Genomic DNA, 21792 nt, shown 5'->3' on the forward strand with positions numbered 1-21792 from the left:
TTTAACACTAAATGAAAAGGAATTAGTTGGTGGATTTAACACTAGAACCGCTGAGCCTCTAGGGACCCCCCATTTGAACATCTTGGCCATGTTCTGTTATAATCTCCACCCGGCACAGCCAGAAGAGGACTGGCCACCCCACATATGCTCTTTCTAATTCTCTCTTTCTCTCTCTCGGAGGACCTGAGCCCTAGGACCGTGCCCCAGGACTACCTGACATGATGACTCCTTGCTGTCCCCAGTCCACCTGACTGTGCTGCTGCTCCAGTTTCAACTGTTCTGCCTTATTATTATACGACCATGCTGGTCATTTATGAACATTTGAACATCTTGGCCACGTTCTGTTATAATCTCCACCCGGCACAGCCAGAAGAGGACTGGCCACCCCACATAGCCTGGTTCCTCTCTAGGTTTCTTCCTAGGTTTTGGCCTTTCTAGGGAGTTTTTCCTAGCCACCGTGCTTCTACACCTGCATTGCTTGCTGTTTGGGGTTTTAGGCTGGGTTTCTGTACAGCACTTTGAGATATCAGCTGATGTACGAAGGGCTATATAAATACATTTGATTTGATTCAAGCTAATGAGCAGTCATTCTGACTACAACACACTAACAGTGTAATTTTAACATGTCATACAGTACATTCGGAAACTATTCAGACCGCTTTATTTTTTGCACAATTTGTTATGTGTCACGCCTTGGTCATTGTATTTTGTGTTTTCGTTATATATTTGGTCAGGCCAGGGTGTGACATGGGTTTATATATTGTATTTTCGTATTGGGGTTTGTAGTATTTGGGATTGCGGATGAGTAGGGGTGTTGTATAGGCTTGGCTGCCTGAGGCGGTCCTCAATCAGAGTCAGGTGATTCTCATTGTCTCTGATTGGGAACTGTATTTAGGTAGCCGGGGTTTCACTGTCTATTTCGTGGGTGATTGTTCCTGTCTCTGTAGTTTCACCAGATAGGCTGTAATTAGGTTTCACGTTCCGTTTGTTGTTTTTGTATAGTTAGTTCATGTGTCACTTTTTTCATTAAAGTCATGAGTAACCACCATGCTGCATTTCGGTCCGACTCTCTTTCTACAAACGAAGAACGACGTTACATTATGTTACAGCCTTTTTCTTAAATTGAATAAAATTGTTTCCCCATCAATCTACATAAAATAGCCCATAATGACAAAGCAAAAAGCAAACATTTATAATTGTAAAAAAAACTAAATATCACATTTACGTAAGTATTCAGACCCTTTACTCAGTAATTTGTTGAAGCACCTTGGGCAGCAATTACAGCCTCGGGTGTTCTTGGGTATGACGCTACAAGCTAGGCATGCCTGTATTTGGGGAGTTTCTCCCATTCTTCTCTGCAGATGCTTTCAAGCTCTGTCTGGCTACACTGCTATTTTCAGGTCTTTCCAGAGATATTTGATCGGGTTCAAGTCCGGGCTCTGGATGGGCCACTCAAGGACATTGAAACTTGTCCCGAAGCCACTCCTGCGTTGTCTTGGCTGTGTGCGTGGTCTTGGCTGGTCGTTGTCCGGTTGGAAGGTGAACCTTCTCCCCAGTCTGTGGTCCTGAGTGCTCTGGAGCAGGTTTTCATCAAGGATCTCTTTGTACTTTGCTCCGTTCATCTTTCCCTCAATGCTGACTAGTCTCCCAGTCGATGCCGCTAAAAAACATCCCCACAGCATGATGCTGCCACCACCATGCTTCACCAACTGTGGGACCTTATATAGACAGATGTGTGCCTTTCCAAATCATGTCCAATCGAATTTACCACAATCATGTTGAGGAAACATCTCAAGGATGATCAACGGAAACAGCAGGATGAACTTCAGTTCAATTTCATGTCTCAAAACAAGTGTTCCATTCATTTTTTTTTTGTGGACTGCTTTTGTTACAATTATGAAACAGAAAGCAAGTCTGTTGGAATGGGGTAACCGCTTATTTTTTATGTCAATATAAAAATACCCCAACCACCAAGACGCATGGTCAGCAAGACTCGTGGTGAAATTATGGGCACATCAAATCAGTAGCCTAAACATCATAAGCACCAAATGTGCTTGATAAAGTGAAAATCAGAACAAAAACAATGACATCATAATGAATATAAGTGTCAATAGGACATTCAATTATTGTCTGTGCTTACATGGTGTTTGTCTTTACTCAATGGAATAGGTTGGAGCATGTCCATGTCACAAACAAAAGCTGGTGAGTGCGTTGCTGATGTATGTCTGCTCTCTTAGCGATGACATTTTGTGCTGATAATCTGCTCGTAGTATTGGCATCGGCTTATTCTATCGAAACGGTGCAATCTCATCCCCTCTCCTGTCTCAGATTTGGTAGAGCATGGTTCTTGCAATGACAATATGGTGGGCTCGATTCCCGGGACCACCCGTACATAAAAGATGTATGCACACATGACTAAGTCGCTTTGGATTAAAGCAGCTGCAAAATGGCATATGTAAGACAGGGTTCCCAGGGTGGTTATCGGAGCATTTATATTGTATTATTATTTTATTTTTTGGGGGGGGGCATAAAACACCAGCAAACAAGCTCCAATAAATTCCCACACATCTTAATCTGTCCTTAGCACAATAATTTTCCACAGTCCACTGCTTCCATGTTTGATGGACTCAACTGGAAATATAACTAATAACTACAAAGACATCACATAACTAACATCCTTTCTGATGTTTAAAGATTGAAGTCTGCAATAATTTTGTCAATACCAAAGCAGCAGAGGGAGCATAATGTATGCATTTTCTAAAACACAAAATGGGCACAATGTTCAACATCAGAAATGCTATGCTACAGCATTATAACATTGCATATTACATCTTAATAGTTGACTACATCACATTAATAAACCATCCACCTAATACAGGTCCCATCATAGGTAGTGAGTCTACATGTAAATCCTCTTATGGCTCCTAAGACTGAATGGAAGTGAGATATTTATCAGGCCTGTTGAAGTACGTACGGTGTGGTTCCCAGTCAGCCCATAAATAAAATTGTAAAAAGTATGTGGGGTGATGCAGACACCAGTGCAGTAATGGGGAGACCAAGGTTCATAGGTTAAGGAGGGTTTCCTGGAACACACATACACACCGAACCTTCTGCCTGCCTCAAGCTTCCTGTTCCCTCTATGGAAGAGAGGATATGGAAAATACCTTGGGATATCTGCTGTAGCCTGACAGGATGTAGGGAAGAGTGCAGTGGTGCTGGTGAGTCAGTGATCAATGCAACATTAGCCTCCAACCTAAAGGAGGCCATTCGGGGCTTGTCAGAGAGTAACTTGGTCTTTTTTCTTAGCGGGTATTCTAGCAAAATCTATTATTATTATCCAGAACAGACAGCATTGATTAAGCACATTATCAATAAACCTAATACAGGGTGACCCAACTAGCAGACAGCTGGTTTGAAATGATTAGTCAAGTATTATATCTGTTTGGGCTTCTTACGAACAATTTGTAGTCTACAAATTATTTGAAATTATGTTCCGGCACCATGAGGATCCGTTCAGGAACAAAATAACCCTGCGGCTGAATCTAGTTGCTGATTCCTGGCTTAGTGCATTGGATGTACCTTCAGAACATAGCTACTTTGATGGTTAAACTCCGCTGTTGATAACAAGCCAGAATTACGCCACTAATATTGTTGTGATGCTGATTTCATGGCAATTGAAGAATCATGGCATGCACATCACTTCAATAAACAGTTACAGTAAGAGCTACTTCATAGCTTTGTCAAACAATCATTGGATAAAAGTATTAACTAGATATCGCCTAATAAAAATGTCACATGCATATACTTACATTCTAACCTGACAGCTTAAGTCACATGTCTGTATTTTTTGTGAAGACAATGGGACACAACATGAAGTGGAATGACATTGATATTTCAAACTTTTTAACCTTGCGCAAAAAAGTATTCGGCCCCCTTTTAATTGAACTTTGCGACCGTTTGCCACATTTCAGGCTTCAAACATAAAGATATAAAACTGTATTTTTTTGTGAAGAATCAACAACAAGTGGGACGGAGATTTGTCTTCCAACAAGACAATGATCCAAAACAATGGAATGGTTCAAAAATACAATGGAATGGTTCAAAAATAGTGTCTTGGGATGTTTAAAGCTTGGGAAATCTTTTTGTATCCAAATCCGGCTTTAAACTTCTTCACAACAGTATCTCGGACCTGCCTGGTGTGTTCCTTGTTCTTCATGATGCTCTCTGCGCTTTTAACGGACCTCTGAGACTATCACAATGCAGGTGCATTTATACGGAGACTTGATTACACACAGGTGGATTGTATTCATCATCATTAGTCATTTAGGTCAACATTGGATCATTCAGAGATCCTCACTAAACTACTGGAGAGAGTTTGCTGCACTGAAAGTAAAGGGGCTGAATAATTTTGATGGGAAGATGGATGGAGCCAAATACAGGACCATTCTGGAAGAAACCTGAGTCTGCAAAAGACTGAGACTGGGACGGAGATTCCAACAAGACAATGATCCAAAACATCAAAATCTACAATGGAATGGTTCAAAAAATAAACATATCCAGGTGTTAGAATGGCCAAGTCAAAGTCCAGACCTGAATCCAATCGAGAATCTTTGGAAAGAACTGAAAACTGCTGTTCACAAATGCTCTCCATCCAACCTCACTGAGCTCGAGCTGTTTTGCGAGGAGGAATGGGAAAAAAAATTCAGTCTCTCGATGTGCAAAACTGATAGAGACATACCAAGCGACTTACAGCTGTAATCGCAGCAAAAGGTGGCGCTACAAAGTATTAACTTAAGGGGGCTGAATACTTTTGCACGCCCAATTTTTCATTTTTTGATTTGTTAAAAAAGTTTGAAATATCCAATAAATGTCGTTCCACTTCATGATTGTTTCCCACTTGTTGTTGATTCTTCACAAAAAAATACAGTTTTATATCTTTATGTTTGAAGCCTGAAATGTGGCAAAAGGTCGCAAAGTTCAAGGGGGGCGAATACTTTCGCAAGGCACTGTATTTACCTAGCTAAATATGGAGTATCAATCAAGACAATGTCTACATTTACCGAACAAAAGCAGGCAGGCTGAAGATAGATAGTAATACCGTTATGGGCTAATTAGAACCGTATAATAACATTTGCAAATGGCATGCTTAGGCAGCTTCTGTAGCTACAGCATTGTGAGACAATTCCACTTAGACATTTTAGAGACAAAATACAACGGAAAATTAAAATGAATGCGGATAATTTTAGCTACCTAGCTATATCAGTATTTTGACGAATAGTCTATCTCGTTGGTATTTGCAAACTGCGCTCGCTCCACCATCATCACGTAGCTAGCTAACCACTCCCAGTTAGCTAGCCACGAGCTAACAAGTGTAGCCTATAGGTTATATCTAGTTACCTCGCTAAATGGTTTGCAAGAATACAAAAGAGGAACTTACATCAATGTGTCCCTTAAACGATACGTCTGTATTCTTGATGTGGCTCAACGAAAAACCTGTTCAAATTCCCGCATACAAAATATAATTGACAATATCCGAACTCTTATTTTGGTACTCTGTCGACCGGTAATTCAGCAGCAGCCTACCCACAGCTGAGCGGACTGAAGTCCACCTGGGAGGCAGATGACGTCACTGGGAATGAGCTTCTTTCCAAGGAACAGTAAACGTAATCATAATGATACCTGTAGCATAAAGGTCGAGAAATTGTATTAGTTGCAGCGTAACTTGATAATCTGCATTCGTATGTACTATATTGTCGAAGGATATTGATTGTCACTTGATACAGATAATAGTAATGCATTTGTCCTCGTTTAATGTTTTATAGCTATAGGATTGCTTTTAAATTATAATATTGTTTCCCCTTTCCCCCAGATGATCATGGGGAAAAGTACAGCAAATTAACATACATCACAATGGTTTCAATAAAAGGTGTGTAAAATGCTACTTCAGGCTCATAAATATTTGAGAGGCTGGTAATCAAATCAAATTAACATCAAATGTATTTGTCACATACACATGGTTAGCAGATGTTAATGCGAGTGTAGCGAAATGCTTGTGCTTCTAGTTCCGACAATGCAGTAATAACCAACGAGTAATCTAACAATTCCAGAACTACTACCTTATACACAAGTGTAAAGGGATAAAGAATGTGTACATAAAGATATGAATGAATGATGGTACAGAGCAGCATAGGCAAGATGCAGTAGATGGTATCGAGTACAGTATATACATATGAGATGAGTATGTAAACAAAGTGGCATAGTTCAAAGTGGCTAGTGATACATGTATTACATCAAGATGCAGCAGATGATATAGAGTACAGTATATACGTATACATATGAGATGAATAATGTAGGGTATGTAAACATATTAAGTAGCATTGTTTAAAGTGGCTAGTGATATATTTTACACCGATTCCCATCAATTCCCATTATTAAAGTGGCTGGAGTTGAGTCTGTGTTGGCAGCAGCCACTCAATGTTAGTGGTGGCTGTTTAACAGTCTGATGGCCTTGAGATTGAAAAACAGCTTCTGTCTCTTGGTCCCAGCTTTGATGCACCTGTTCTGACCTCGCCTTCTGGATGATAGCAGGGTGAACAGGCAGTGGCTCGTGGTTGTTGTCCTTGATGATCTTTATGGCCTTCCTGTGACATCGGGTGGTGTAGGTGTCCTGGAGGGCAGGTAGTTTGCCCCCGGTGATGCGTTTCGCAGACCTCACTACCCTAACACTTTTTTAAAACATCACCTGAAGACAACATATTCCTCATTGAAGCCTATAATGGGTTTGTAGATCTAATTAGGACATATGATACCCATTGTATCACATTTCCCACAGGGAGAACACATGTAAACGTGACATTATATTTTTACTTTCTTTGTTCATGTTATAATCCTGTCCTCCATGTCCAGTTCACATGTCAAAGACCACAACTGCACACAATGCCAGTCAAACAGTAGTTTTCTGGGTAACTGACCACAAGAAGGGTGAACCATTGGAGGAATTCACCTTTATCCAACCATATAATTGATTGGGATCAGTGAGAACATCTCATTGACAACCCGAGGAAGAGTGGATGAGTCAAATGAGCCAATTTGAGAGTGAGGATAGAAGGATAGGAAAGCTTCGTCTTTCAGGGAGGAACTATGACAACTGGAGAGCTGAGGCTGAGCCAATTGAAGAGGACAATTTAAATCAGATTAATAGAGCAGTACATCTGAGGCTGAGCTCCCGTCACCTCTGTTGAGCCAACAGACCACCATGCAAAGGGGAATCCCACATCAGGAGATGGGCGTAAACAAGGAACAAGGCAGAGCACATTATGAAACTGCAGTTAAATCAACATCTCTCCTAAAGTGGGTTGGTCGATAGGGCTGTTAATAATTTCTTTCAGTCTCGTTTTTGCATAGGCAACTACCCGGGACTTAAAATAACTGCTTTATAAAAAGGACCACCAAACAAGAATTGGTACTTAAACATTTACTTTATTTTTCACTTTCTTCTACTTCAAATGAAATTGAACAATGCTAGGCTGCTCGCTTAACAGATGGGCAATCCAACAAAGTGCCCCTCACAAATAATGCAAGTGCTATGAGAACTTAAGAGACATTCAAAAATGTACAAAACAACATATTACAACAATCTCATGACACTGACATTACATTTTCAAGCATAACAGGACATTAAGAATAAACTGGAACCCTTTATAGAACAAAGCTACATTTTCACAGAAATTCGCAATTTATGCCATTTTAATCTGTGATGCGACAACTAAGGGAAGAATCATATCACCATCCTATCAACCAATAAACATTGCAAAACACAGATACTTAGTCACAAGTGAAGCCATGAAAAAAGATTATGCCTTAAAATTAAAAAGGTGAGGTATGTATATATACACACACAGTAACAATGTGATACAGAGTAAGGTAAAGGAACTAAATGTACAGTCACTGAGCCAGGTCCATTGGACCAAGGGAGACTAAATAACCCCACCAAATCAAATGGTGAATTTCATCGTATTGAATACTATATCCATTTAAAATGGAGGTTATGAGTCATGCGTGTCCTCTTGTTGATGTTGAATTTTGAGGATGAGTTTCCTGATATCTGCTCTCTTGCGCTTCACCAGCATCAGTGGAAACCATTCCTTAAGGTCCATGGGCGGCTCAAAATCTTTTGGGGGATTCTAAATCCCAAAAAATAAATTAAAAAAATAAAGACTTCTTTAGAAATCTCTGAAATATTAGCATGGCACAAGTCTCATTCGTGGGGCCAGGAGTTATCTAACCAGTATTTATTTCCTGATCATAACAAGGTCAAAAAGAAAAAAAAAAGAAGAAAAAAAGACCCGATTCATCCTATAGTAACCAATTGATTTTTTTATGTACTGAAATCAACAATTTATGTCCTCACCTGGAAAAAGCTCTCCACATATTGAAGCAGGTAAACACCACAGTCGCTGTAGTTGTCCTGCTGAGGGACCTGGGGGTTTGAGCCCCTCATCGAATCTTTAGAGAAACTCCTCAGACTGCCTTTCCTCACCTCCCACTCCACCTCCAAGTATCTGCATTCACACACACACATTTCCAAAATCAGTCCGTACTACAGTCGGAAAGGTGTTGCTAACCTGATAGGTGGATAAATAGTAGATAAAATCTTACTCTTGCAGGATCTTCACGACCCCCGATCTCACATGGCCTCCTAGGGAATCCATGATAAGGATACAAGGTCTGTTTGAGGAAAAAGCAAAAGATTTTATATGATCAGACAGTCTGTGATAATTCAAGGTATTGCTCACCATGAGGACATTGTAAATCTTATCAGTTTATGGTACATACAAAGAATGATTCTGGTGCCATCTAGTGACATGAGTGAATAACATTTTCTTGCAGGAATAATAAATGTTCAACTAGTGTGAGAACTACAATAGCCTACAAGGCAGCTGTAAGGTAAAGGAGCAGGTTAAAACCCCAGCCCATGGAACTTACTGTTTACAGGTAGTGGGTTGGGAGGAGGCATCGACACTGTCCTGCTGTTCACTCTCATTGCACTGGTCCTTGATATCGAGAAAGATTTTTAGTGTCAAATTCTGACGTAACATACTTGATAGAATGGCCTGAAAGACACTTTCTCTAATCACCCCTTTTGATAGTAGTATACTGTCAAAAAAAACTAATATCAAAAACAGAATATGGTGTCACACAAAATATATACACAGATCCATTACCTGATTTGAATCCGGAACAGGAGAAAAGGCAAAGATGTCCTTTTCTATTTCATATCCGTTGCAATCATCTAAAACATAGTTCACATGCTCCCAATTCAGCAGTTGAGCGGTCATGACTAAATGCAATTCCATCTATAATGTAGTTAACGATCAACTAGACTGTATTCTCTTCTCACTCACCTGAGAGGAGCTGCTTCTTTATCAGACCTGTGGTGGTGGGGCTCACACTGAGCTCCTTCATGACCGACTCCAGCTCCTCTCCGCCCCCACCGTTTGAGCACACACACAGCCTCACCCCTATGGTGAGGTCGCAGTCTGGGGCTTCTGGGCCTGGCTGACCCCTGGTGCTGCTGCCCGGGGGGCTGAAGAACAGGGACATGGGGTTGGGGGAGGTGTAGTCCATCAGGAAGCACTTGTCCAAGCTGCTCTCTGCTTCCTCCAGCCAGGCTGGGAATGGGGAGTCTGGAGATGGCTGGAGGTCCTCTAGGCCAGGGAAGCAGATGACCGCCAGGAACCAGTGTGCCCTGGGGAGAAGTGGGTGTTTTGACAGATGGAAAGAAGAGTTGAGAAGGTGACTCAGGTAAACTAAACCATATATGGGAACTTTGACATTTTGGAGGAAAGCATACCTTAAATAAGATGCAAAGCAATATCATGACAATTTATGACCGAGTAGATACTGTAATAGTATGCACGAGAGGATGGACTCACGATTCATTTATGGGGACAAAGATGAAGTCCTTCTGGAAGAGGTCAACATTCCTGGTCCATGTTCTCACTCGGTTGTGTCTCCTTTTCTTCACACTGGAATGAACGGAGGAGGTTCAGTTTAATTGTCCCAAAGAGCTGGAACCTATTGGGCACTGGTTAAGTACAGTCGGTATACTACAGTACTTACGGTAGGTCCTCAGAGCATGGGGTTTTTCTCGGCTCTGTCTGAGTGAGGCGCTTGTAAAAGAAGGAGCTGAACATGTGACTCCTGTTGGCATCCTCCTCTTTCAGCATTGCAGAGACCAAGTACCTTAACAAACAATGAAGTATAACGTAAAGCAAAATTACGCAACTTAATTCCATAGGAATGAGGATACTGAACATACACCTATATTAACCCACTACAATACCCACTGTGAGCAATGTAAAAGCAGATCTTACAGACTTCACTCACTTTAGGTAAAAGTCAATGATGACATCATTCAAGAACTCTCCCTCGTTGAGACAGTGCAGGTCTTCATTGGTGACAGAGATCCCCCCTCTGGCTGGATGAGGGGGGTACAGTATTATCCTAGCAAGACGACAACCCAAACAATACAATGGGGTTAGCAGAAGTAGTCAATTTTTCACTATAACAAGAGCAAAGGGAATTGTCATTCACCTTTTGACTGGCCCTTTGAAGGTGGATTCAATCTCCATTATTTCATCATCATCCAAGACTTGTATTGGGGGAGGAGACAGGCATGCTGGGGGAGGAGACAGGCATGCTGGGGGAGGAGACAGGCATGCTGGGGGAGGAGACAGGCACGCTGGGGGAGGAGACAGGCACGCTGGGGGAGGAGACAGGCACGCTGGGGGAGGAGACAGGCATGCTGGGGGAGGAGAGATCCGTGGTAGGGCAAAATAGATTTGTGGTGGGGCAAGAGAGATCCGTGGCGGGGCAAGAGAGATCAGTTGTGGGGCAGGTGAAATCCATCTTGGGGCAAGAGGCTTGGAAGATGGTGTCTGTTTACTGGAGCCACAAAGGGAATCCAAAAACTGCTGATGAAACACATCAGAGGTCGGAGGTTTAGATGGACCTGAAATGGCCTGGGATACCTTGTGCAGAAATGATGAAGCTGGGCGAGGAGGAGATTTAGGTGGGCATGCAAAGGGCTCTGAAACTTGCTGCAGAGAGGAAAACAGAAGACACATAAAATCCATAGATACTTCATCAGGTTATGTAATTGTGGATGATGCTCCATTAAATGCCTACAACTCAGAGTGCATAAGTAAATGGATTTTCATTTATTAAACTTTCCACCATGCCCCATCAGTAACATTACATGTTCAGCATGCTTACCTTCTCTGGGGTTGGATGGGAGGAATGCATCAGTATTCTGTTGGCCTCCACAAATGGCAACTGTAATGTGAAATCCTCGGGAGCTTTATTTGCTCTGCCAATTTCTCTTAAGATTTTCTCCAGTTCAACATTCTCCAGGTCAGACAGCATATTCTCAAACACTAAGATTATGTAGTTCTCGCCGAGATCTGCCGAAAGACGACAAACTTCAGATATATAGACCGAGGGATTAAGTTTGATGAAGTCAGCAAACTGAATTTACATTGGGGAAACAGGGGAGTCTACAGACGAAAATCTACCGTATTAAGAGTTCCCTTGGTCAGTTCTTTGAGAAGTGTTCTGTAATACTCACGTTGGCCCTTACTGTCATACCAGGCACCCCCGTTGGCTCGGGACATCTTGAGGAGAAGGCGGAGGCGCTGGGACTCCCCTGAGGTGGTCTTGAGGAAAAGGGCAGGCAAGTTTCGGGCATGGCACCACGCACAGCTGGCCAGACTATACGACCACAGCCGCACTAACATTAACAGATTAGGGATGGAAAAATGTATTAAGGCCTTTACATACCATCTGTGTGCTACATACCTCGGTTTTATGACTCACTTTTAACAGCTTCAGCTCTTTGCTGCTCATATGTTCATCCCAGTGGAGGCTGCTGAGGGGAGGTCGGCTCATAATAATTGCTGGAATGGAGTAAATGGAATGGCATCAAACACATGGAAACCATGTGTTTGATGTATTTGATAGCATTCCACCTATTCCGCTACAGCCAATACCAGCGAGCCTGTCCTCCCCAATTACAGTGCCACCAACCTCCTGTGGTTTATCCCAATAAGGCACAAATTCAGACTGAAGGGCTTTCTTTCTTACCTTGTTCATCGATCTGGATGTACTCTGCTGTAAACTGAAACAGAGTCAAATAACCTGAGTCAGCGGAATACTGGAATATCAGTGTTGTGTTCTCAATTGGTAAAGAGTTAATTTTGAAATACTGTACTGTTTTCAATATTATACTGAAATGATAATAAGCTTACGGTGACATGCTTGGAAGGTGTCCTGCGCATTGTCCCCACTCTCACACATCTGCAGAACACATCAATCCCCTCAGAAATGTCAGCAGATGTCTTTTTAGGAGGAGGTGATATGGGATGATTCTGTTTGACTCTTCGCTGTTTTGTGGTGGGTTTGTCTGGGACCAACCTTCCAAACTTTAAAGGGAAGCATTAAAAATGGTAAAAAATGTGACATAACAGATGCTGTTAATAGGTATAAACAAAATCACATACATTAGGGTTGTATTTGGTGTGTACAGATATGTCACATTTGAGTGACCTGTCCCTTGACTAAGTCATTTTACCAGTCAAGATTCTTATCAAGAATCCAATTGACTTTTGATGACTGAGACTACGGCTACACAGCATTGAGTGATTCTGATACCGGGTCTTTCATTCGCTTCTTCCTTGGTCGTCTGGTTTTGGAGTTGGTAAAGTAATTGCTTGTGAAGTCATCGTCATCAGCGACTGTCTCCAAACTGCCACCAGAGGGCGTTGGTGAGGAGTGACTAGTCCCTGATGTTGGCGTACCAGAACAGACGGAGGTTTCTTCCTTGTCATCACCTGACAACAGAATTACATAAAAACAATAAGCATTATGTCAAGGATTGGATTTACTCTGTACAGTAGGCTTCTTATGAAATGGCAGTCAAGTGAATAACAATTTACCTGCAGGTTGTAGGAGAGAAGGATTTTTCTTGGGCGATTCTTCTGCTTGAAGACATACTGTGCCGTCAATCCTATAATGCATTCCAGACATGAGTGACAAATGTTTAAAATCCTTCATGACCTTTTAAATAAGGGATACCTCACCTTTGGGCATTATTCTGAAGCACGAAAGCAGGGGTAAACGCATGTTGGAAGATGCTGCCTTGGACAACCACTCCTGGAGATGGTACCTGGCTCAGAAAGAAGTAGTCACTGCTGTTGAGGACTGTGCTGAAATGCACTGCTTCAGTTTGAGAGCTGTCGTGACAAAAAAAAGTGAGTTTTAAAATATGTGGATTTTCAAAAGCAAAAGATAATTGTTAAACATGAATGAGTTTGTAGCTAAGCAAACTAAACTTCATATAAACACATACCTAGGCATCTTGCTAATTCCCAACATATGGAGTCCAATGGCATTTCCTTTGAGAGATCTTTTCAAAGGTTGATTTGCACAGCGTTTTTTCATTTGTCAGTCAGCAGTGCAGGTAAAACTGTTGGAAAATAAAACATATCAAATTGAGGAAATGCAAATCCATTAGTCACCCATCCATTATTTAGCCTACCCACAACACTAAGCATGAGAACTGCATTGCTGGGTTGCTACCAAAGTAAGATAAACATATATTCATTGGAAAAACATCAATATTTTTCACTGTCACCGAGGTCCAACTTGCAAGGGTTATCTTTAGCTAGCTTTCTTCTTTCATTCGGTACTGTTAACGTTAGTTAGTTATTTTCACACAAAAAAAAAACAAAACACTCTCTTAGCAATATTAACTAAAATGGTGGAGAGTAGACGAATGTTATGTGAATTGGAATGCAAAACATTCTTCTGAACTGGATAAACAAACCGTGATAGTTAGCTAACGTAAATGTCGTAGCTAATTTAGCCAGCTAATCAGTTCGCTCGCTAGCTTGATTTGAACGGATTGCATACACAGCTATTATGTTTGGTTAATGTAACTTTTCATTAATCTAGCAAAATACTAGTCTTGTTTTTCCCAGAACATGTCTGCAATTCTGAAGATGACCGAAATTATTCGCACGCCCACCTATAGCCACCTATCCGTGGTGTCATCAAAATGTGAACGTTCAACATTGATTGGAGGCTGAGCCAATCATCGCCCCAGATGCCTGTTCATCACATTGTAACAATGAGCGCCCAAATATAGTTAAGTATTAAAAGTAAAAGTATAAATAATGTAAAAATCATTATATTAAGCAAACCATACTGCACAATTGTCTTTTTTTGTGTGTGTATTTATTTACAGATAGCCAGGGACACTACAATACTCAGAGGTTATTTACAAACGAAGCATTTTGTGTTTAGTGAGTCCGCCAGATCAGAGGCAGTAGGGAGGACCAGGGATGTTATCTTGGTACCATTTCCTGTCCTGCTAAGCGTTCAAAATGTAACTGGGTGTCAGGGAAGGTTTATGGAGTAATAATTATATAATTTTCTTTAGGAATGTCAAAAATATAAATCGTAAAGTACAGATACACCCAAAAACGACTTACAGTACATTCAAGTATTTTTAGTAGTTTACTTTACTATTTATATTTTTGACAACTTTTACTTTTACTTCACTACATTCCTCAAGAAAATAATGTGCTTTTCACTCCATACATTTTCCCTGAAGCACAAAAGTGCTCATTACATTTTGATTGCTTGGCATGAAGGAAAATGGCCCAATTCATGCACGTATCAAGAGAACATCCCTGGTCATCCCTACTGCCTCTGATCTGGTGGACTATTTAAACACACATGCTTTGTTTGTAAATTATGTCAGTGTTAGCGTGTACCCCTGGCTATCCATACATTTAAAAAACAAGAACATTATGCCGTCTGGTTTGCTTAATATAAGATTTTTTAAATGATTTATACTTGTATTTTTACTTTCGATACTTACGTGTTTCAAAAAAATCTAATACTTTAAAACTTTTACTCAAGTATTATTTTACTGGGTGACTTTTACTGAGTCATTTTATATTAAAGTATCTTTACTTTTACTCAAGTATGACAATTGGGTAGTTTTTCCACCACTGTACTAGAGATGTTGGTTATGTCATTATTATCCAAGCATGTGCCTTATTCCTGAGAAAAATGTGCACGGGATTCATTTTTTTTAACTACCCCCTGTAATTCTTTACCTTTTTCATTAAATTAAGTCTATGGCAGAAGCCTGGTGATTTTTAAATTCTAGGCGTAATGATATTTTAACATCATGCCTAGACGATATTAAGGCTACAGTGATCACTCGTGCTTGGCTTCCAAATGTATAGGTGTCCCCATAGGCCTAATATTTAAATTGAGGAAATGTGATCATAATAATTTTTCTAGCGATCCACGTTAGACGCCCATCCATCCTGCTGATGTGAGCTGCTGGGCAGCAGCATGTTGATGCATGTTGATGTGTGTTGTTGATGCATGTTGATGTGTGTTGTTGATGCATGTTGATGTGCATTTATGGATGAGAACGTGAATTTGACACTTCCAAAAATTAATTCAGTGGGGAATGGGGATTCCCAGCTTTGTGATCTATTGGGATTCATTAAATAGACTTAGGCACTATGCTTTTTTTTGCACATTTAATTAAATTAACGCATTTTCAACTTCAATTCATTGGCACAAAACTTGCGTCAGACAAAAAAAATGTCTCTGGCTTGCATAGCTTTTGATATTGAGTCTCTGCCTGACAAAGTGATTGATGTTAGGATATTCCATTTATCCCGTACAAGTTTATATCCCAAATAAATTTAAGACGTTACAGGTGTCAAGTTTATGGGCATGTGGCAGCAGTCTATAGAAGGGAGGTTCCTAGGTGTGAGAAGTGTGCAGACGGGCACGAGACAAAGGAGTGTCTAGCATTGGGGTAAGAAGCGGTGTGTGTTAATTGTGTGGGTGCCCATGGGGCTGGGTGGGAATCAGAAATGTCTGGTGCAAGAGAGGCAGGTTGAGGTTACTTAGAGTCGAGCATATTGTGCCGTACGTTAAGGCAGCGGAAGTTGAGGAAGATGGGTCAAGGAGGATTCGTGTGAGTAGTGTCGATCTGTATCAATATAGTGGGATAGGCCAACGAGTAATATATGCTTCAGTAAGATTGGCTTTTTAGCATTCATAGCAATGGTTCTAAACTGTACCGCAAGGATGGAACGTCAATCACAGAAAATAGAGGTTGTGGTGGCAGCTGCAGAGAAGTATTTGGGTGTGCGAGATTTGACGTCAGAAGAGTTACAGGGTTTGTTGAGTGGTTGTGTCCTGTCCTTTCAGGCCTGAGGTAGGACTAGATAGGTTTAAATAGTGGAGTAAGGTGCTGGGTTTTTAACGAGTGTAGGGTTAGATGGTAGGGTATTTGTTGATTTTATTTCCCTGGCCTCTCTCGCTTCCATCCTCTGTATTCCTCTTATAGCCCTGGAACCAGTAGCCTAGGCCAATGCGTGTCCCAGAAGTAGCAATATAGTAGGAATATGGTCAACCCAATAAAATTATTGAATTAAGGAAACGTCAGTCTAATTTGCGTATACATTGTGATTGGTTATGGAATGAGGATAACCTCGAGCTCATTAATGATAGAATGTTCATATTTGAAGATAGCTGAAAGACTAGTTTGGCAATGACGAGTAGAACGTTAGCTAAAGCGACTGGTACTCAGGCTAACAGAAAAGCACCTTATAGATTTTGTACTTAAATGTTTTTGTGTAAACTGAGAACTGACATTGCAACTCTATTAGGTTGTTGTTTTGTACTAGCTACATCATAACCTATTCACAGAACATATTTTTCAGTATTCGTGGGAAATTTAGAATGGACCTTTATAGTTTTTAATCCCCTTTCATTTAGTTTGTGTGTTATCAGAAGTGGATGTTGTCAATGACCCCCATGCTTTCCCATCCAATTATCTTTGAAGCCCCAGCTGCCTTTGGCTTTATCTGTGAAACGACCTATCACACACATTCTAGGGTCCTGAGCAGGAAATATGAAATCCCTGGAAAAACCACCAGTGTGCAACCCCATGTTAACTCATGTGGATCATTTGGAGAGAAAAAATCCCAAGCTGAAGCTACTTGCTGCTTTGTGGGTCTGGAAAACTCCACAAAAGGTAGGTTACATTTAGAAATATTGATGTGACCTGAGACCCATATAACAGTATCCTGTGTATGTCATGATGAAGCAACCTTGGTTGGTTTATCTTTGGATGTTGTTTGGCTGTATGTGATTTGTCACAGCACTCTGTTTCATCTGGCATGTGCCAAGGCACTTTTCAAGGGAATTTACCTCAAAGCCAGATAAGGAATTTTGCTCTTAGGTCAGATACATTCAGGCCTAGGCTACTGCAAGTTTCACCAATTTGTTGTTGTTGTTATATTGAGTGATGTGAAAGGGTTGGTTTGAGGTCTCCAATCAGTTGTTGTGATGGACTGTGTAAAAGCACACTATCACATAGACCTGGGTAATCATTACTCATGTCAGACTTAATTGTACCATGATGTTGTCTTTTCTCAATTTACTGCAAAACAGTCTTAACTCTGCTCTTCAGATGTACATGTAACTGCCAAAATATTGGAAACATTAAATGGGGGGGATACAAAGTATTTTTAAAGCAGGTGCTTCCACACAGGTGTGGTTCCTGAATTTAATTTAGCAAATAACATCCCATCATGCTTAGGGTCATGTATAAAAATGCTGGGCAGGCCTTTATTACCATGTCTATGCCCCCATAGGATGACAACCCACTGGGCACACACTGGTTGAATCAATGTTGTTCCCATGTCATGTCATTTCAATTAAATTACATTGAACCAATGTGGAATAAACATTGAATTGACATCTGTGTGCAGTGGAAATTCCCCCATCCACAGGGCACAGGTAGTCACTGAGTGGTGTAATGATCATGAAAATGATGTAAACCATATACCATGGCCGTCTCAGTCACCAGATATCAACCTAATTTAACATTATTGGAGATTCTGGAGAAACGCACGAGACAGCGTTTTCCACCATCAACAAAACACCAAATTATGGAATTTCTCGATGAAGACTGGTGTCGCATCCCTCCAATAGATTTCCAGACACTTGCAGAATCTATGCTAAGTTGCATTGAAGTTGTTCTGGCGGCTCGTTGGTGGCCCATAGGCCCTATTAAGATACTTTATGTTGGTGTTTTTTTTTATTTTGGCAGTTACTTGTATCTGTGTTGTGTCAGTGTATATCTCATACAATTTCTTCCAGTCCATCAACCCATCCACGTTGCAGGATGAGAGGAGAAAAGCTGATGCCTTGTGTACTTATCACTCTACTGGGGCTGACCCTGATGGAGTCAGCTCATGGACAGCACATGTCAGACGAACCCTGCTCTGTCCAAATTCTCGTCCCAGGACTCAAAGGCATACACTCACGCTTTCATCAAAAATTAAAGAGTCTAAAACACGCTCAGAAATAATCTAGGACTCATAGGATTGCAGTGTGCACTATTTATCAACAGTAATAACATTTCAGAGTTGTGCAGTTTGTGATTTGCTTCATGAAGCTTTCTCTCCATTTGACAGGAGAGGAAGGAGAAAAGGGAGTGAAAGGAGCACCTGGGAGACCAGGCAGAATGGGTCCACCAGGGGAGATAGGTAAGCCTCTATCTTTAAAAACAGAAGAAAAAACAACGTTCAGCATTCTCTCTTACAGGTGCTATGCTTTGATGATGATGATGATGATGATATCCCTCACAATATCACAAAGTTTTGACTATGGAGGCTGGACTTGGGAAACTTGGGTGTGGTATGTTTTTCAGCATTGTAGGATGTTGGGAGTAGTTATCTGCTAGAGAATTTGGTTGTCATGAAAAGCTTTTTGGACACGCCTACTAATTCCCCGTCAGAAAAGGTCTTTGGATAACCCTTTGGTGTCTCACTATATTTGTGGACTTATTTATTTTACAATAGACTAGAACCATGCAGATATTTTCCCAGAATGGTTTAAAATCATATTTCCTTTAACAACATGATTCTATGGGGTATTTATTTAATTGGACCGTTATTGCAGGAACTAGAGTAAAGATCACAGCATGTACTGACAATCATTTCTCCTAGAGGATGTTGTGCGCTGGTTACATCACTGCTAGGCAGTCCAGAGCAACAGAATGTTTACTTTAGGTCAGAGGTTGTGTGAGAAACCTTACCCAGAATCCCCTGAATCACTGACAATTGTTTACAGCAGCTGTTAATGAGGACTGGTCATAGAGCTAGATGGAGTACCCTAGTGTCCAAAAGCCGATTTTAGCATGGGCAGTGCCATTGAGGACATTCACCATTTTGAAGTAGTCAACTGGGTGGGACTTCCTATGGGTTAAGGAAGGATCACATAATTCCATCCAGGTCACCAGGTGGGAGCAGCCAATGGTTTTACCCGTGAATAAACATTCCATGCACCCTTTCAGTTTTTGTCATAGAACTAGTAGAAGAATAAAATTCACTACTTCAAAATAGAGATGGCTCTCAGACAATGTCTATCTAAAAGACATATTTTTTATTTATTTATTTAACCAGGTAAGTTGACTGAGAACACATTCTCATGTACATGAGATGCAGAGGCTTTGTTATTTAACCCACTTATTCCTTTGATTCTGAAATCAGTAACAACACACTTCTAGTAACTGTAAAACATGTTTCTCTACAGGACATCTGGGAGTTAAAGGGCAGAAGGGAATAATGGGACATTATGGGAAGATTGGCCCCAGTGGAGTCAAAGGTAGGAAAAAAAACAGAACAACTTGCATTTACACTTCTGTTTAGGGATGCATTGCTATATTTTCCATGTACTTTAACAATGTTTCTACTCTCAGGTGCAAAGGGAGATATGGGTGATGCTGGATCAAGGGGCCCGAATGGTGATCCAGGTACAACATGTATTTGTTTGGAGAAACATTCTAGGTCTAGTTAACAAAAAGCCCAAGCCATGTTTTGTTTTGTCTCACCAGGTGTTCCATGTGAATGCACACCCCTGAGGAAAATTATTGGTGAGATGGACATCTTAGTGACACAGTTATCCAATGAGCTGAAGTTCATAAAAAATGGTACGCTTTCAGGATGTCTGGTTGAATGTTAAATTAGGAATTTCCAATGAATAATGTAAAGACATAGAGCTGTCAGTTTCCTTTCAGTATTGGTTTAAATGCTTGTATCTTAGGCCATTTTGCTTTGTTTTCTTCCATTCACAAAGTAAATGCTTGGTTTATATGTCGGTGTGATTATAGAAATACAAGTGCTCATTTTTCAGCACTGCCCTCCCCTGCAGCTGTTGCCGGCATCAAAGAGACCGACAGCAAGGTCTATCTGCTGGTCAAGGAACAGAAACGCTACACAGATGCAGAGGTCTATTGTCAGGGGAGGGGTGGACACCTGGCCATGCCCAAGGACGAGGGGGCCAATGCGGCCATCGCTGGGTACATCACAGAGGCGGGCCTGAGCCGGGTGTACATTGGTATCAATGACATAGACCGCGAGGGCCATTTCACCTACGTGGATAACTCTCCAATGAGCACCTTCAGCAAGTGGAGGGAAGGGGAACCCAACAATGCCTTTGATGACGAGGACTGTGCTGAAATGGTGGCGGTGGGGGACTGGACCGATGTGGCCTGCCACTCCACCATGTACTTTGTCTGTGAGTTTGACAAGGACAGTGGCTGAGGAGCATTTGTTTGAAAGTGGTAGTGAATTATAGAGAAGCCTTTTATAGAGTTCTACAGATGTTGTTCAGTATGTAGAATTATTCTGACACCGCTGCATTTAAATGTAATCACCCAGCAGTGCTAAATATCATTGTACAGTATAAAAGATTGAGTACTGACATGCAACAACAGTTGTGTAAAGACATGGTGTTTCTTCTCAGTTGTTCCAGTTTTCTTCCTTTTTGACTTGAATGTTTGACTTGAATGGATGCTGTTTTTATAAACCATTGCATTTAATGGATACAGCAATTTCTACCCTGATCTCATAATCTACTTGGAATCTGCTTTTTGAAGATAACTTTTTGTTGTCTTTCTCATCATGTTTATGTGAGGTATATATTGTATCTTGAAGTGAACTGATTTTTAACTCTCAAACCACTAACATAGTTACATATAGTGCCTAGGCAAAAGTATTCATCCCCTTGGCGTTTTTCCTTTGTTGCATTACAACCTGTAATTAATTTACATGTATTTTTACTTGGATTTCATGTACTGGACATACACAAAATAGTCCAAATTGGTGAAGTGAAATGAAAATGACTTGTTTAAAAAAAAACTGAAAAGTGGCGTGTGCATATGTATTCACCTCCTTTGTTATGAAGCCCCTAAAGTTATGGTGCAATCAATTACCTTCAGAAGTCACATAATTAGTTAAATGAAGTCCACCTGTGTGCAATCTAAGTGTCACATGATCTCAGTATATGTACACCTGTTCCGAAAGGCCCCAGAATCTGCAACACCACTAAGCAAGGGGCACCACAAAACAAGCGGCACAATGAAGACCAAGGAGCTCTCCAAACAGGTCATGGACAAAGTGGTGGTGAAGTACAGATCAGGGTTGGGTTATAAAATATCAGAACTTTGAACATTCCACAGAGCACCATTATATCCATTATTAAAAAATGGAAAGAATATGGCACCACAACAGACCTGCCAAGAGAGGGCCACCCACCAAAACTCATGGATCAGGCAAGGAGGGCATTAATCAGAGAGGCAACAAAGAGACCAAAGATAACCCTGAAAGAGCTGCAAAGCTCCAC

General features: G+C 41.0%; 3 protein-coding genes across 18 annotated transcripts in view; 1 reads left to right on the top strand and 2 right to left on the bottom strand.

Moving 5' to 3' along the window:
* Positions 1 to 5612, bottom strand: part of LOC124046291 (unconventional myosin-VI-like) — a 102746-nt gene extending 97134 nt beyond the window's left edge. For 5 of the 6 annotated variants that reach the window (XM_046366485.1, XM_046366484.1, XM_046366483.1 and 2 more), the window contains exon 1: positions 5438 to 5611. The gene's annotated coding sequence lies outside the window, so the exon portion shown is untranslated. Of the gene's footprint in view, positions 1 to 5437 lie in introns of all 6 variants that reach the window. The other variant, XM_046366486.1, reaches the window with a different exon arrangement.
* A 1847-nt stretch (positions 5613 to 7459) lies between these two features.
* LOC124045215 (sentrin-specific protease 6-like) lies at positions 7460 to 14149 on the bottom strand. 4 transcript variants are annotated; one of them, XM_046364479.1, is made up of 19 exons: positions 14087 to 14149; positions 13409 to 13525; positions 13140 to 13292; positions 12996 to 13066; positions 12712 to 12890; positions 12309 to 12482; positions 12145 to 12178; positions 11630 to 11791; positions 11278 to 11465; positions 10597 to 11102; positions 10390 to 10506; positions 10123 to 10245; positions 9936 to 10028; positions 9405 to 9748; positions 9225 to 9292; positions 8986 to 9053; positions 8659 to 8727; positions 8411 to 8561; positions 7460 to 8183 (listed from the first exon to the last, which is right to left on the bottom strand). In XM_046364479.1, the coding sequence occupies exons 2-19, from the start codon at positions 13498 to 13500 to the stop codon at positions 8046 to 8048; spliced, it is 2730 nt and encodes a 909-aa protein (XP_046220435.1). In that variant the 5' UTR covers positions 13501 to 13525; positions 14087 to 14149; the 3' UTR covers positions 7460 to 8045. The 4 variants fall into 4 exon arrangements, with proteins under 4 accessions (XP_046220435.1, XP_046220433.1, XP_046220434.1 ...); XM_046364477.1 differs by lacking the exon at positions 14087 to 14149 and adding an exon at positions 13886 to 14073; XM_046364478.1 differs by lacking the exon at positions 14087 to 14149 and adding an exon at positions 13694 to 14073.
* A 1631-nt stretch (positions 14150 to 15780) lies between these two features.
* LOC124045216 (collectin-11-like) lies at positions 15781 to 21542 on the top strand. 8 transcript variants are annotated; one of them, XM_046364486.1, is made up of 8 exons: positions 15781 to 15907; positions 16943 to 17134; positions 18265 to 18419; positions 18582 to 18653; positions 19702 to 19773; positions 19868 to 19921; positions 20003 to 20098; positions 20302 to 21542. In XM_046364486.1, exons 3-8 carry the CDS (start codon positions 18290 to 18292, stop codon positions 20709 to 20711), a joined length of 834 nt encoding a protein of 277 aa, XP_046220442.1. In that variant the 5' UTR covers positions 15781 to 15907; positions 16943 to 17134; positions 18265 to 18289; the 3' UTR covers positions 20712 to 21542. The 8 variants fall into 8 exon arrangements, with proteins under 8 accessions (XP_046220442.1, XP_046220444.1, XP_046220439.1 ...); XM_046364488.1 differs by having other exon boundaries at positions 15861 to 15907; positions 16995 to 17134; XM_046364487.1 differs by lacking the exon at positions 15781 to 15907 and adding an exon at positions 15947 to 16069.
* The last annotated feature ends 250 nt before the right edge of the window (positions 21543 to 21792 follow it).

Source organism: Oncorhynchus gorbuscha, linkage group LG10, assembly GCF_021184085.1.
Source record: "Oncorhynchus gorbuscha isolate QuinsamMale2020 ecotype Even-year linkage group LG10, OgorEven_v1.0, whole genome shotgun sequence".
NCBI lineage: Eukaryota > Metazoa > Chordata > Actinopteri > Salmoniformes > Salmonidae > Oncorhynchus > Oncorhynchus gorbuscha.

Coding starts and splice junctions, on each gene's coding strand:
- LOC124045216 (XM_046364481.1), top strand. CDS start 16,897: ATGTTGTCAATGACCCCCATGCTTTCCCATCCAATTATCTTTGAAGCC. Junction 18,654..19,701: donor GGGTCCACCAGGGGAGATAG/GTAAGCCTCTAT, acceptor GTTTCTCTACAG/GACATCTGGGAGTTAAAGGG. Junction 20,099..20,301: donor GCTGAAGTTCATAAAAAATG/GTACGCTTTCAG, acceptor CTCATTTTTCAG/CACTGCCCTCCCCTGCAGCT.
- LOC124045215 (XM_046364479.1), bottom strand. CDS start 13,500: ATGAAAAAACGCTGTGCAAATCAACCTTTGAAAAGATCTCTCAAAGGA. Junction 10,507..10,596: donor TTCAAAGGGCCAGTCAAAAG/GTGAATGACAAT, acceptor TCGTCTTGCTAG/GATAATACTGTACCCCCCTC. Junction 8,184..8,410: donor ATGTGGAGAGCTTTTTCCAG/GTGAGGACATAA, acceptor TTTGGGATTTAG/AATCCCCCAAAAGATTTTGA.